The sequence below is a fragment of the Trachurus trachurus genome (genome assembly GCF_905171665.1).
Source record: "Trachurus trachurus genome assembly, chromosome: 4".
Lineage (NCBI taxonomy): Eukaryota > Metazoa > Chordata > Actinopteri > Carangiformes > Carangidae > Trachurus > Trachurus trachurus.
Window position 1 is genome coordinate 6,390,090 of NC_139898.1, and position 16,295 is coordinate 6,406,384.

Sequence of the window (16,295 nt, forward strand, 5' to 3'; positions counted from 1 at the left end):
GTAAAAGGGTAATTAGATCAACAGATGAACTAGGACAGTGACAGTGGAACAGTTTGTTTATCCACCGATACTGATGGAGCTCCGTCTCTAGCAGAGGGACAGGAGGACACTCATCTCACCTCTGTGGTCTACCTGGGGCATGGGGCATGGCTGAAACATAGACTGTAAAAAGAATGGACGTAGCACCCGTGACGTCACCCATTGGTTTGGGGGAGTCTGTTTTGTGCCGCTACTACGGGGGTTTGAACCGCGCCATGTTGGATTCTACTTGCCATATTTGGAGCGGTGCGGCCGTTGGCCGGCCGAGAGCCCGCCCACTGGCCTCGGAGCAGTGGTCTCCGGACCTGTCACTCAACGGTTCTGCGCCCTAATTGGCCAGAACTTTAAACCTAATAATAGTAAAACGGTAGAGTTTAAAAAAAATTCACCCCCCTCAGAGTGTGTGCGGGGGTAGAAACTATCGGTTGAGACCAAAAAAATAAAATGTACCAGGCTGTAAATATGTTTTTTTAAGCTGTAAAATCGGCTATTTTAACATGGGGCTCGATTGGAGTTGCTCCCTTCTGGAGCCAGCCCCCAGCGACAGCCGAGGGGATTGCAGTTTTTTGAACGCGGAAGTGAGCTTCACTTCTCAGACCGACAACTGCCCCCTTGGGCTGAAAGCAGTGATGGCTTAGTTGTGACATCACAATGTTACAGAAATCCTGAAGCCTGGTTTTAATGCTAGGCTGTGTGTGTTTTTCTGTGGACTGGGGCTTTGATATTTTCCCAGTTGTTTTGATGCAATTCTCACATCAGAAACATCAAATCAATCCATTAAAGTGTCCACAACCCCCTCCTCTATACATCAGTGCAGCAGCTGTTGAGCTGGTCTCGTTTTAAGAAAATTTTTAATTACCTGCAAATTTCATTCTCTTCACGTGACAGCGTTTTAGAATGACAATAAATGAACCTCGACTTGTCCAGGGCCAGACAGAGACACCAAAAATCAGTCCCACAACTCTTGATGCAGTTCTCAGAGCAGTTTATCTAAATACAGATATTTTCTGCAGCTCTCTTTTTCCGATGTCAGGCTTTAATGAATAGCCTACATCAAAACCAAAAGGTTTTGATTGCTTTAGAGATTTTTTCACAGGTGATTTAGTGTTAGGAGAAATGCATTAACAGTTCTGAGAACGGCTAAGAGTCGTGAGAATCACACATGAACCTCTAACTTTATACCATAAGGACCTTTAAAGCTGTTCCTTGTTTGACTGCACTGAGCAGCGAGACCACTGCTAATAACCAGATTATTCTTATTTCTGTCTCCACAGTCAGGAGGGAACACATTTTAATGATTATGTGAGTGAGACCAAGATATTTAACAGTTAACTATGATCCGTCACAACCCACAAAATCCTGCAAATTCCTGCATGTTCCACTTCAGTTCCCTTAATTGTGTTCATATTTCACTTACTTGCACCTCAGTTTATGTCACTGTGGAAACAATGGGGAGGTGCAGGTCAAAAATGTCATGTTGCCGATGAGATGTTGTATGTACCAACAAGATAAAAGTGCATACTGTAAATGGAAGCTGGTTTCAGTCAAGAATGTGCCAGTGTTTGCTTCTTGGGTAGCCTACTAGTTATTTTAACAGCAGATTTCTGTATATTCCTCATATTTCAAGGGAAATTTTCAAATGTGGATTCAAGCACAAATCCTCTGTGGACATCACTCTTTGAACAAAATACATGCAACTGAAAAACCCAAGAAGACTATTTTCATAATTGCTCTTTTTTTGCAAAAAAAAAAAAAAGCCCAAAATTTGAAGTTCACTCAGATTTTGTATGTGGGAAAATATGTGAAATCTTAAGTAGAAATGGCAGCCATACTTGTTGACAGCATTTTAAAATTTTAAGTGGGTGACGGGATTTTTTAAACTGCCACATGTTCGTATCTATAACCTCATGTACTTACTGTACCTCATCTAATAAATGACTATATCCAACTATATCCAACAACAAAAACGATGTAATCTGAAGTGACGGTTTCTGATGATGGTGACACAAAGGAGGCATGACATTGGGAATATTACTGGACTCTCTTTTAAAAAGCTGCCAGTACAATAAAAACTATGGACTGGGATCTGAATCTATTGATGTATTGAAGTGGCTTCACACAGTGCATTCTGTACTTTGACAGCAGCCTGTGGGTTTCTCCTGTCTGCAGCTGAGTTAGCCTGATGCTATGCTTGGCTCTGCAACTGGCAAATATAAATATTTAAAATTGACAATAAGAGCACAACAGGAAACACATGCATTCACAGGCATGTGTGTGCACAGACACACGCACATGCATGTGTGCATGGTATGTACAGTGTACCAACACAGAGCAGGGTTGAGTTTAGTGGCTTCTTGCCCTGAGCAACATCTGACTGCCTGCTTATCTTTGGAGGAATCTCTGAATTTAGATTAAGGTCTGGCTCCACATCCACACTTCCTTGCTTCCTTGTGCGTGCTCACACACACACACACACACACACGTGCACACACACATACGCATACACACACAGGTGTACATACAGGCTGGAGATCAGTTTGCCGTGTTCATGGAAACAGTTCCAAAGCTGCACTCAGCCGCCTAAAGAACACAAACTATGATTTCTGTAATGATAACAATAACACACGCAGTCACACTAACACACATGGGTTTTGTTATGGAAACCCAGCTCTGTGTGCTTAAGGTTAGGCAGGGGAGTGGTGAAACTCGCTGCTCTGTGAGCCCAGCGTATCTGGATTTCATTTGCCTTAAATCAGATCTGCTTTAAGAGCAATTAGAGCCAGAGCCCGTGGCAGCTCCGTGTTTCTCGCCGTTGCTAGTGGTAACCAGGGGCACTCTGGAAACAATAGAACAGCTTTATAGTAAAATGTGCTGGCATATCTCTAATTCAGCTAACATGCAAACGTGAGTTTACAGAAATTACCTGCCAAATTCTGTTAACTGTGGGTTGTTTCATGCCAGATGCCATATGTTGTTGCACACACACATACTGCTTCTATACTTATGGGGGCCTTCCACTGACTAAAGAACATTCAGTCACGTGCACTAACTTTTACATTTTCTTCACTTAATCCCGCTTCTTGAGCCTCATCCTGACCTGCCGTCTCCCAAAACTATGTCTTCTCCCTCTGTTTTTGATTAGGTAATATTAATATTAGTAATCAACATCAAAATCTGTTTCATAAAACATGCTGTATTCATCATTAGAAAGTTGAGTCCCTATTGTTTTAGGTTCTGTTCGGTTTGTTACTCTTGTCCAGATGAAGCATTCCTCCAGTAACAGCTGACTGAATTTAACACTGTAAGTTATAGTGTTAAATTACAGTGTGTGCACTCCTGATTCACGCACATCATATATAGGCTCAGCTCCTGCAGTGACCTGGGCCCTTTGCACCGCATCATCCCTTCTCTCCCTCCTCAATTTAAAGAGATAGTTCAACATTTTGGCAAATTGGCCCTGTTTGTTGTCGGTGCAAGCTATTTTTAGAACAGCGGAGCAGAGCTGCGAGCTGCTCAGAGCTACGCTACGGAGGCTGATGGGATTTCTTGGTTTCCCTCATCAAACTCATCAAATACACAATCCAACAACTCCAAAACGCTCTGGTGGACAAGTTGTGACCTGCACATTCACCACGCTATGAGATAATAACGGAACGTTACGAGATAGAGACTGCTTGCTGAAAAACTGCCCCCGACGGGAATGCGCATCAGCAACAACTCTGTCTCGTAACGTTCCGTTATTATCTCATAGCATGGTGAATGTGCAGGTCACAACTTGTCCACCAGAGCGTTTTGGAGTTGTTGGATTGTGTATTTGATGAGTTTGATGAGGGAAACCAAGAAATCCCATTATCCTCCGCAGTGTAGCTCTGAGCAGCCTGCGGCTCTGCTCCGCCGTTCTAAAAATAGTTTGCACTGTCAATCTCTCTAATTTCTCGTTTCTCATCTTCTACTGAATTTGTCATAAAGGAGAATTGAAGCTCTTGGCAACTAGTGAGTCAACAGCTGCTAATTTCAATTTCATCCATCTGTATTTTAAGCTCCAACTCTTATCTCAATGAGTCAGATGCAGATTTACATTTCATGTGATCTCATCATGTTTGTGACATAGACTTAGGCCTATACTGAAATTTTAATGATTATGCCCTCAGTACTTTGAACATCTGCTTACACAGGTTAAACCAAGCTGTGGCAAATCTGGATCATTACTCAAAAGCTCCAGTTTAGGTCTGAATGTCATAAGTCGGTCAACTCTTTGGTACGTGTCTTTACCAGAGGCCCAGAGAGGAAAATGGCGTGACATATACAAACCACTGCTTTAAACTGCTTGATGTACCTGCTGTGTGTGTGTGTGTGTGTGTGTGTGTGTGTGTGTGTGTGTGTGTGTGTGTGTGCTGAGCCACACTGGTCTAGCGGCAGCCTAGAGTCTGTTAGTGTATTTCTAATTGCAGCGTAGCGGTGAGCCAAGCCAGACAATAAATGGAGAGCAGCTCGCCCCCTCCCCCCCGAGCGTGGCTTTAAGTGCCTGTCCTGTGACCATCAAACACTGCCACTGGTTTCCTACAAGGCTTTGGAGCGAGAGAACATGAAAGGGAGGAGAGGACGACAGCTGAGGTCCCCACTTCTCCTCTGGATGTGGTAATAGATGGGTAGGGCTGGAGGCTGCTGGTAATTGGTAGCTTGGTGTTTAAAGAGGGGTCCTTCAACTGAAAAACCTCACGGGAGGTCTTTAATTTAGGCAACTAAATACGCCCCTCTCCCCCTCGCTGCAAGTCAGGAGGTTTTGTATTTTGTGTGTGTGTGTGTGTGTGTGTGTGTGTGTGTGTGTGTGTGTGTGTGTGTGTGTGTGTGTGTGTGTGTGTGTGTGTGTGTGTGTGTTCTGCACGCACACACATACACATATGCAGTGCATGTGCAAGTGTAGTTCCACATTCTTCATATTTCTGCCCTTTGTTGACTTTGTGTTCTGGCTTGACTATTGTCTCAAAGCCACACACACACCGAGGCACTTTCTCCTGTGCACAGACACAGACACACACAACGCTGTGCTGTGCTGTGAGGTGCAGAAAGCACTGACGGTTCAGGGGTGAAACCACGGGTTTATTAGGCTGGCGTCATCATGGCGTCACACACACAGACACACACACACACACACACACACACACACACACACATATCTCCCACGTGCCATCAGCATGCAGCAGCAGCAGCATGGCCAATCACGCAGACTGACCACACCAGGATCAGAGGCGTCTACATGAATGTGACGGTGCTGCTCCAGCAGCTAGAGGACGTCTGCAGAGTAAAATCCTAGTTGAAACAGTGCAGTAGTGGTCCCTCAGTACTTTACTAGAGGGAAACAGCTCTCCACGATAATGTTAAAATGATGTGAATTGAAATCAGACTTTAAAGCCCCAGTATGTAACTTATTTGGCTTTTTATTAGCAAAAGTCAAATATTGCTTTCATAAATACGTATTTCACTGAAGTCGAATCACACCCGCATACAAATGAAAGCTTTCTCGTTCCTTAGAATGAGTTGTTACAAGTCGTTACAAATACATAAGTGGGCGACGCACCGAACCGAGGCGGCCATGTTGCATCGCCATTTTTTTACGTTGAGTGGCAGCGTGACCGTAGGTAACCACGGAAACTCACCTGAGCTGTGGGCTCGGCCTGTTAAAACTGTCACCACTGTGTAGTGTGAGGAAGGACGGAGGCGCTGGTGTTGCATAAAGGTGCAGTCAGGCAGACGGCCGTCGGCAAACCAACCGGATGTCATTTTACTCGACGAGAGAAAGACGGTAAAACGTGGGTCAGGTAAACAATACGACATCACCATGACAACATATTGTCATGCCTGTATTGTTTTGCCTCTGGTGCTGGCGGACCACTTGTTTATCCTGTTACATGCAGCGTCTGTTTGACGTCTGCCCAATTTCACGTGAATGCAACATCAAGAATACGTTCCGATATGCAACCGCACCGCTAGATGGGGGTAATTCCTACACATTATACCTTTAATATGATGAAACTTTTGCATGACACTGTACATTTGAAATCCAGAGCAGCTGAACCATTCTCTCATTTCATGCTAAAAACTATATCCTCATTCCTTCTTTGTTGTCTGTGCTCTGTGACAGCCGTGTTCTACTGAAGATCAAGAGGAGCTGGCAGGACACGAGTCATTATAATAGGTAGCTATGTGGTTTCAATATGAATGGATGGCATTTCCACTATGTCATTACTTGACCTTTGAGCTGGAGGTTGTCCTGAATTGCTAACAGGGGAAAGGACATTTAAAAAATGGTATCTATGGTAGAAACTGTAGAGAGAATTAAACTGTTAAAGTTAAAAACTTAAAAAGTCCTTTGAAAGCGTGTTACTGTATTCAGACTCTCTATTGGTACAGTTTCAGAGGGGTGGTGAATTAGAAAGGCAGGGAAAGACCCGTCTACAGTTTCTATTTTAACAAGTGCTGTATTTCATCTTCTTAGACACTGCAGTATCATACATCTGGGAATATCTGGTCTGAAAACACATACCCAAACATTAATTGTTTTGCAGAATGATTTTCCTCTTCAGATTGTCCTGTCATTACTGAACACAAAACTCCTCGTTCTGTACCTGATAATATTTGCAGGTCAAGTTTGGCGTTTCTCTCTTCTTTTTTTTTCACCTCTGTTGCTTCAACATCTCTGTCTGTCTCATGTCCCTGCAGACCCTGAGACCTTTTCCCCTTCCTGTGTTATACTTTTCTACAAAGGTTTTTCTCCTGCACTCTTCCTACAGATTGTATCAGTGTCTGGACATGCAGCATCACCCATTAACTGTTTCAGCATGTGGACGATCCAGGGCCTGACCCAACAAGGTGAGCTCTTCAGGGATGTAAAACATGGGACGAAGCTGCCACTTCCAATGACGGCTGAACTCTTCACTTCAGCTTTAGACATATCAAATTGTCTCTGTTTTTTTCCGGGGCTTGTTAAACTGAATAACTCTGTGGGACTGCCCTGGACATATGACCTTGTGTGGTTTGGCCTGCTCCTTCTATTCCCTCTGTTTTGTTTCAGGTATTTCCTGATTGGATGACTGACTCCACCTGAATGGAGACTATTTAAGCTGGGAGGTTCCAAGATGGCTGCTCTCTCTCTGAGAAGACAGATATTCAACCTGATTGTGTTTGGTTATACTATGTATTTACTGTAGTTTTCAGCTCTTGTTCAGGTTTTAGTTGACAAGTTAGTTTATTTTCCTGCACCCAACATCTGCACATCTACACTCCTGACTGAGGGAGTAGTTTTAGATTTTTTAAATAAAGTGTGGTTTCTTGTAGTGGTTACTGTCTAGACACATTCACAGATCTGGCTCTGATACTTTTTGAATGAACTTTGAGCTCTGAAGGAGAAAACGTTTGATAGTCAGTAAGTCTCTCAGGTAGCCTAACTGTTTTCATTTGCTGCATTTTTTTTAATTTGCTGATTTGCACTGATTTTGCTTGTTTACACAAACTGGGTCTCATTCATGAAACGTGAGCAGCACGGATTTGTGTGTAAACCCTGTGCAGCGAAATTTACATGGATTCCCGCATTCATCAATCTTTTAGTAGCGCTTACGGTATCTTTTCATAGCTTCTCACAAAATCTACACCTGCTCCTGACTGTGTGTAGTGCTTGTGTAAATGTAGGAATACACATAAATATTGCTTGTCAGTGTTGGAAATTACAAATTTGCTCTCTGTTATGTAAACACATCATTTTAATCATGAAAAATGATTAGAAGTACTTGGAGAGAGACAGGTTTTAGGGATCAGACACACACACATATGCATCAAGGCTCCATCTAATGATGATAATAACCTGATATATAAACTTTAATTCCACAAATGTGCAGCTGATATGCGATGCAGAGTGTGTGTTGTTGTGTACACACGCTTGGTGGACGCACACTTCATCCTGCGCAATAGCGCAGTTGGCCCCGGTTTGGATGGAGCTGCTGGTTCATCTGTAACAATATAACCTGCTTACAAATTCATGTGTTGATACAGCCATGCTCCTCTACAGCTGAGGCTGTGAAGAGCCTCCTCCTCCTGTGGCTGTTGGAGTTCATATGAGTGTTTATGTGTTTTTTTCCCTGTTTCATATCCAATTATTTTGGTTTTACATGTACTTCTTCAATTCGATGGTTTTTGAAACCGAGGGCACTTTATTCACAATGTGTTACTTTCCTTATATATATAACTTATCAAACTTTAGAAATGTATATAACTTAGAAACATCAGGAATTCATTAACAGTTGAAGCCTCTAAAACTTATTTCAATGCCATGATTTTGTCTCATTATAATTATTGTATGTCATGTTGGTCTCAGGCAAGTACACGTGTCTTGAAACCCACAGGTCACTCCACAAACAAGCCCTGAAAATCTTAGACAGAAAATCACGACAGTATCATCACTGTGAAATACTTAACAAATATAAAAGGCTTAGCTTTGATAATTTAATGATGTATTCTGATGTCCGTTTAGTGTACAGACCCACTGTGTCCCTGACATGTTGATGCTGAAGCCTGGTTGAGGTAAGAGATGAGAATGTTGTTTGTGTCTGTTTATTATTCTATCTTGGTGAATTGGCTTACAGTTAATGAACTATCCTTTTACAAAACATCACTAACAACTTGAAATTAAATATATACAATTCCCACAATATTATACCTCTTCTGTCTTCTATGTAATTTTCACACTTGGCAAATTCATCCCTAGGGCTGGACTGGACCCTCTGGTGGGCTGGTTTTGGCCCACGGGCCGCACGTTTGGCAGCCCTTGATTAGACTGTGGAACTGAATTGCTCTTTTTGGGATTAATAAAAGTTTCTGAAACTGGAGCTGAAACTGAAACCATCACTCCAGAGCTTAATTGGGAAAACTGTCAAACCTGCACAGCTGGATCGATGTGACATCAACGTTGTGAATTCAAAGAGCAAACCCGCCAAGTCCAGATCACCGAACAACAAAGACTGAACTATGGTTTCTGTTACATGTGATATTCAATGATCACTCAAAGATACAGAATTTCTTACTTTAATATTTGCCTTTACAGTCATAGTGTGAGAAACGTTTGTCTCTCTCGCTGAGTGTCTACCTGTCTATTAAAGGGATTGTGAAAGGCTGTTTAAAAAAACACAATAGACTAACTCCTTCTTTCCCAGTGAGAGACTGTGGTGGCTGCCAACATAGTGAAGATCTCCCATGACGGCAATATAGTGCGATCTCTGTTTGAAAGGGGCTTCAGAGTGTGCACCATAGACTGAAAGACTAAGAGAGTGTGCAGAGGGAGAAGCTAGGCGCTGTTCACAGACAGATCAGTTGTCTTTGTGTTTGTGTGAGATAGGAGAGCTCTACAAGGAAATACTATAAATAATAGTAATATTAGAAATAATATAAATTCTAAACATAATTTTGGGAGAAAAAAAAAGTTCTCTGCACAAAACACATACCGAAACCGTACCGAGAACCGTGGCCAAAAAAACGAGGTAGTGTATCGTACCGTGGGCTACTTGCCATAATCCCTATAGTCTTAGCAGTAGGTTCATTACCTTTAATTGTCGGTGCAAGCTATTTTTTAGAACGGCGGAGCAGAGCCGCGAGCTGCTCAGAGCTACGCTATACGGAGGCTAATGGGATTTCTTGGCCTTCCTAGTCAAACTCATCAAATACACAATCCAACAACTCCAAAACACTCTGGTGGACAAGTTGTGACCTTCACATTCACCACGCTATGAGATAATAACGGAACGTTACGGATTATGGCAATGGGCCAATTTTCCAAAATGTTGAACTATCCCTTTAAACACCATATCCTGTAATTCCTCAATGGTTCAATGCCTTGATGAGTTGAATTATAATGGCCAAGGTGCACAGAAAATATCCTGTGAGTATTGACTTGTAAAATTGCCCATATAATTTGAGCCTTAAAACAAAGACACTGAAGCAGAATGGATAAAATGTGTGTGTGTGTGTGTGTGTGTGTGTGTGTGTGTGTGTGTGTGTGTGTGTGTGTGTGTGTGTGTGTGTGTGTGTGTCTGTGTCTGTGTCTGTGTCTGTGTCTGTGTCTGTGTGTCTGTGTGTCTGTGCTTGCAACCTTACCTCCATTCTGAGTAATGTATCTGACCCAGGGCAGGGCCTGGTAGCCGCTCTTCTCGATGATCTTCAGGTAGCGTACCTGTACAGAGGCAGACACACAGAGCAGGATCAGGCCTCATGTTTCCGCTCTGAGCCTCAGAGACACATGAAGCTCTGGAGGCTCAGCTCGAGTTGTCAGTGGTCCATCTTAGCACGTTGTAATTGCTTAAAGATGGCTGAGGAATGCTGTGTTTTATGAAGTGATTACGTGTTGTGATATAAAAGTTACACCACACTGTGCAGGTGTTGGACAGATGTGGTGGAACAGAGAGTGGGGTTGGAGACAGAGGATTTTCAACTACCTTCACAGTGTAATCAGGTACAGTGTTACATTCACAGTACTCAGTTACTTATTTTTCCTGATGAACAAACACGTCAGCCGAGAAAGAGAGGAGCAAACATGGAAATGTGAGCTGTGTTCTCTTGCAGTTAATGAATCCTCTGTACAATTAAAATTTATAAGGTGAGACGTCTGTCAGAATAAATGTCTGTAGCTGATGAACAGAGACATTATTTCACATGTAGTCAGTCTGTTTGCAGTGAAGAGTCACTCAGGACCCTGAGCAGGATCAAGAATCACTGTTACTGCAGAGGAGAGCTGGGTTTGACCCCCATTTGAAACCATTTAAAGGGGAACTATAGATTTGCACCTAAATTAAACAGCTTCGGTGTAATGTTTAAAGGGACAACATTTTGGCAAATTTGCCCATTGCCATAATCCCTATAGTTTTAGGAGTATGTTTGTTACCTTTTATTGTTGGTGCAAGCTATTTTCAGAACGGCGGAGCAGAGCCGTGAGCTGCTCAGAGCTACGCTACAGAGGCTCATGGAAGTTCTTGGTTTTCCTCATCAAACTCATCAAATGCACAATCCAACATCTCCAAAATGCTCTGGTGGACAAGTTGTGACCTGCACATTCACCTGCAGAGACTGCTTGCCGAAAAACTGACCATGATGGGAATGCGCATCAGCGCTTCTGCATGAATTTACCTCGAAAACAACTCTGTCTCGTAACGTTCTGTTATTATCTCATAGCGTGGTGAATGTGCAGGTCACAACTTGTCCACCAGAGTGTTTTGGAGTTGTTGGATTGTGTATTTGATGAGTTTGATGAGGGAAACAAAGAAATCCCATTAGCCTCCGTAGCGTAGCTCTGAGCAGCTCGCAGCTCTGCTCCGCCTTTCTAAAAATAGCTTGCACCGACAAATAAAGGTAATGAACCTACTCCTAAAACTATAGGGATTATGGCAATGGGCCAATTTGCCAAAATGTTGAACTATCCCTTTAAATAACTTGTTACAAGGAGAATGGAGGCTCTATGCCTTCCACCTAGCGTCTCCTGGCCGAAAACCAATTATACCAATTGTATACTTACTTTTAATTCAAACATCCATTTTTTTAGGCTGCAATCCCCTTTATTACTTTATAATACGTCTGTTGTTTTTCTCAGAAGCAACATATATACATCAATGCAAATCCAATTCAACACCACAGACAGTACAGATAAAGCCTTTTGCTTGTTTGATTACATTAATGGTTATTACCAAAGTCCTTCTAGGCAATAGAACGTCTCTGTTATTACTTTCCTGACGCTCCATCCTGTTGTTGTGTGAACAGCAGTTAGGCTATTTAGTAATTGAAGTCAGAAAATTATCAGTGGAAACATGGATTCATGAATACGCATCATCCACCAAAATATTTAATCTAAGACAGAAAAATCAACTCATATTCCAACACTCTGTCTGACCATCTCTCTACAGTGAGAGGACCATGTCACTAGATCTCAGCTGTTGACTTGCTTTTTGCTTCCTGAGAGTAGTGGTCTATGGAATCTATGAATCTATGGTCAAGTTGTAATAAATCTGAATTACACCTGTTATTGTTTGGAACTTAGTTTAAATTTAAATATGTGTCATGCAACCAAACAACGGCAACATAAACTGCTATACTTTCCCACATATGACTAATTATTGAAGAAGCCAACAAAATGAATAGGGCTCCAGCAGGAAGAGGCATATCTTCAGAGGGCACAACATCGCCTGACTGCACAATGAAGCAGAACTGATTTTTTTATACACCAAACTGCACCAAACCACAAACGGGTGAAGTAAACAGCCCTGAGCTCGTCTGTGATTATTCAAAGCTCAGTATGATCCCGGTCTTCTGTGCCAGATGCAAATGTCATGAAAACACCAACAAGGACGAAAGCGGAGAACATGAATAAAGTGGTGACAGAGAGGGAATGGGAGACAATGGAGGGGCAACACAGAGCCAAATACAGAGACTGGAGTTAGGATTAACACACAATAGAAACATCACCACTCACACCGAAGACACAGATACGAGCAACATGTTCACAGAGGAGACTGACGCTGGGGAAGAAAAGGAAGAGGAAGTGCCTCTTAAATCTTTGCCAGAGATTAAAAGCTGGAATGAGTTGGTCAGGAAGTCAGTGCTGAAGAGATGTGACAGTGAATAAATGTCCTCCCACAGCACAACTCCAATCACACAAAGTCACATAGCTGATATTTTTATCTGTCCCATATGGAGGCGGATGATTTTCGGCTCTGGGAAATCGGGTTCCAGCGGGGGGAAACATCCGTCTGCACAGTCCATGTAGCAGAGAACACGTCTCTGCTGTGAGAGCGCACACGCTCGCTCAGCTGGAGCTCACTACAACCACATGTGATATTTTTAAATATCACACTGGACTTGATGCACATGATAAAAGCCAGAGGGTGCACATTTTTCATAGAAAGGGCCTCCAGCATTCACGGTGGCAAATTTGCAAATTTCAGTGGCACTGCCCTCATGAGCCTGTGGGGCCTCGTCAGGCTGCAGCACATCAGTCTCATAATTTGGTGCCTTTCAGCGAGACTCGGTTCTGGATCTGTTCTTGAGTCTCAGAACCTTGGTGCTTTCTGTTGAACCAGCCAGTGTTCACACCAGTTTAAGTGGAACCAAAGTGGTGTACATGACTCTGCATTACTCAGGAGGAAGTAAACTTCTTGTAAATCTTTGCTTGTTTGCTGTCTCAGTAATCCTGCTGTTGGAGTGAACCCAGCCTCGGCTGTCTCTTCTCAGAGTTCAAAGATAAGAATTACTTTACTTTGTTAAAGGGATACTTCACCCAAAACCGATAATTCACCAATTTTCTATTCACCATCATGCCAAGGAGGAGTTGGGAGAACTTTTGGAGTTATCAAAACACTTTTGGAGTTCCAGGGGGGGGTCCGGCTGGCAACAGATATTCATATAATGGCGGTGGATAGAGTTCACTTTTGAATCAGCCAAAACACATATGAAACATCCAAAGACCTCCATACTGCTCGTCTGTACTGACCCAAGTGTCCTGAAGCCGCAACATGAAAAAGATGTTCAGAAAAAAATAATTTGATCTCTGTTTTTAGCCTTGTTGTAGTAGCTACAACAAAAAAAATATTTTTTCATTTTACCAATGAGCTTACTATATAATGCTATGGAATTCCCTATATAGCGAGTAGGTAGTAGTGAATGAATGAGTGATTCTGGACATGGTTGTCTGCCTCCTCCACTCAGTCTAGTTTCACCTCACATCCGTGTTTAAAGTGTCATATCAAATTTGAAGAGTCGTGATGTGTGATGTCACGCTGACCATAACCTTTTACCTCTGACCTTTGAGCTGCAATCTGTCATCACTTCATCATTGAGTCCAACAATGTTTGTGACCAGTGTTGGGCACGTTACTTTAAAAAAGTAATTAGTTATAGTTACTGGTGACTTTCCCCCAAAATAAACTGAGTTAGTAACTGAATTACTACATTATAAATCTAATTACCAGGAAACGTCACAATTGTGCAACTTTTTTAATAAAATGCTCAAATATTTCAAATTACCAACTCATTCAGTATTCCTCCACACAGGCAGGAGGAAGTTCCAACTCACTCAGTATCTCGGCTTTTTTCCGACAAGTTGATGGACTGAAAAAAAAAGTGTATATAACCATACACCTGAACTGGTGTATTATTTTGTGACGGGACTTCTTGAGTCAAGTAACGGCACATTTAATTGTCCGTATTTCCGTAACGGTAGGTAACGGTAGGTAACGACGTTATAACGGGGGAAACAGTAACTTTTTTGATTACTCATTACTGTAAAAAAGTAGTGCCATTAGTAACGCTGATATCCCATCACTAAGTTCCATTGTGTTGTTGGGATGCTGTACTGTCTGAGGGGACAGAGTTGAGATTCTCTCTGAACACACATTACACTGAGAATGTGAACTGAATCAGACAGATTGTACTGGTTAGTTAAACTTAGTTAAGCTGGTTAACTTTACTTCTCAAGAGGTAAAAAGAGTCACTGCAGCGGAGGAACAGTCACATCTGCTGAGCCCCATGCAGGAGGAGACGGGAACAGAAGGAACAAGTTCTGTTAAAATAGTAATGTCAAAGAGTGTAAGTGTGTGTCTGTCTCTGTGTGTGCGCAATTTGTGTGATTTTACTGCCTTTGATATATACTGATGTTCACCACTATATAATTAAGACATCAACCCCCCCCATCACCACACACACACAGTTGAAGACCCCAGCTTACACACTTGTTGTGCTCCCTTTAATAACAGAATGCAGGAGTGCTCCCCTCACATGTGTCATCTTCTGTGTGTGTGTGTGTGTGGTACCAGCAGGGACCTTGGGGGTCTTGCCCCAGGCCACATAATAGCTCCTCATCACCAGTGATCTCTCAGTAATAGCAGGCCTTCCAGCAGCTAATGGCAGCATCTCTCTAATGATGTCTCCACTGATCCAAGTCCACGTGGTTATTTTTAGAGAGCTGTGGCTTGTGCAGCACCCGCCTCTGCTCTTGTCTCTGTCTTTTACAAGGTGCCATTAGTTGAGGTCGAAGCCTGTGAGGTGAGTGCGGCCGGGTTAGAAGTGGATCTGGGTTCACGAGGATGAAAATGCCCGGGTTAATTGAAGGCAGCGTCTGTAGCTTGGGGTTCGCAATGAGGCCTGGTGAAGGTCTGTGGTTCAGCTCTCAACAACTGACTCTGTGGAGTTTATTATTACACTTGTACTAAACCAACAGTAAAGACAATGGCTGCCTTGTTATCCAGGCTCCTCAACCAAACCCAGCGGGCCAAGCTCATAAACAGCTCCACCACAGAGCTTCAATTAAGTGACGAGTTCCGGTTTGTTAAGACCGGGTTCTTCTTTTAGTCTGGTCAAATACTTTTCTGTGAGTCATGTCAGCATTGTTCTCACAGCGCTGACTGCTGAGATCCACAAACACTGTGACGGATGGAGGGACTGGCAGCAGACAGAGCGGTGTCACTCTTCAGCCGCCTTGTCTCCTTTACATAATGTCGGCCTTTTTCAAGAATCACTCAGAATGTTCTGTACTGACATAAAGGTCTGATTTAAGATGATGATGATATTAAGTTAAGCAATATGACCCTAGAGGGTGTGCTTCTCGGACCTTCCCGAATTAAATCAATACCGCGTCGCCGACACAGCTGATGGGGAAAGCCAAACATTTTGATTATTCCAGATTATTTAAAAGCCCAAAAGTCGCAACGAGAGAGAGAGAGAAAGAGAAACATAGAGGTAGGCTATCTTCTGTTTTATCCAACGAAATATTCAGCTCCAGGCCATATTTTATTTTCATCGCGGTTACAACTAGCGTCTCCAGGGCCGTTGCTAGGAATTCTGGGCCCCCTTAAAGAATACTAAAGTGGGCCCCTACCCCCTAACTTTTTCAGTTTTTTTTCTTAGACTTCGTATGTATTATCATTTTTTATTTAGCCTACTTTGCTTTGATGCTAATGCAGCATTACTGTGAGTGTTAGTCAGGGTCTTATGCAGAACTAAAGATTAGACAACTGGGTTTTTTTGTGGGCCCCACAGGGCACTGGGCCCCTAGAATTATCATCACCTTTCTCCCCTATACAACGGCCCTGAGCGTCTCTCTGACTGTCCACATACGGAAGGGAACAGCCTCTCGGCTAAAACGGGGCAGTTTACAGCATATTCACAAAAAAAAAGGTTATTTAATTGTTCTAAAATTTGAGTTTGGCATCTGAAAGGAGGAACACTCTACAG

General features: G+C 42.7%; 1 protein-coding gene across 1 annotated transcript in view; it reads right to left on the bottom strand.

Moving 5' to 3' along the window:
• LOC310985190 (AP-1 complex subunit mu-1) overlaps positions 1-16,295 on the bottom strand; it is a 36,875-nt gene that overhangs the window by 5,455 nt on the left and 15,125 nt on the right. The window contains exon 11 of the mRNA XM_083970700.1: positions 10,180-10,255. Within this exon, the coding sequence (XP_083826826.1) occupies positions 10,180-10,255 (76 nt within the window). The remainder of the gene's footprint in view (positions 1-10,179; positions 10,256-16,295) is intronic.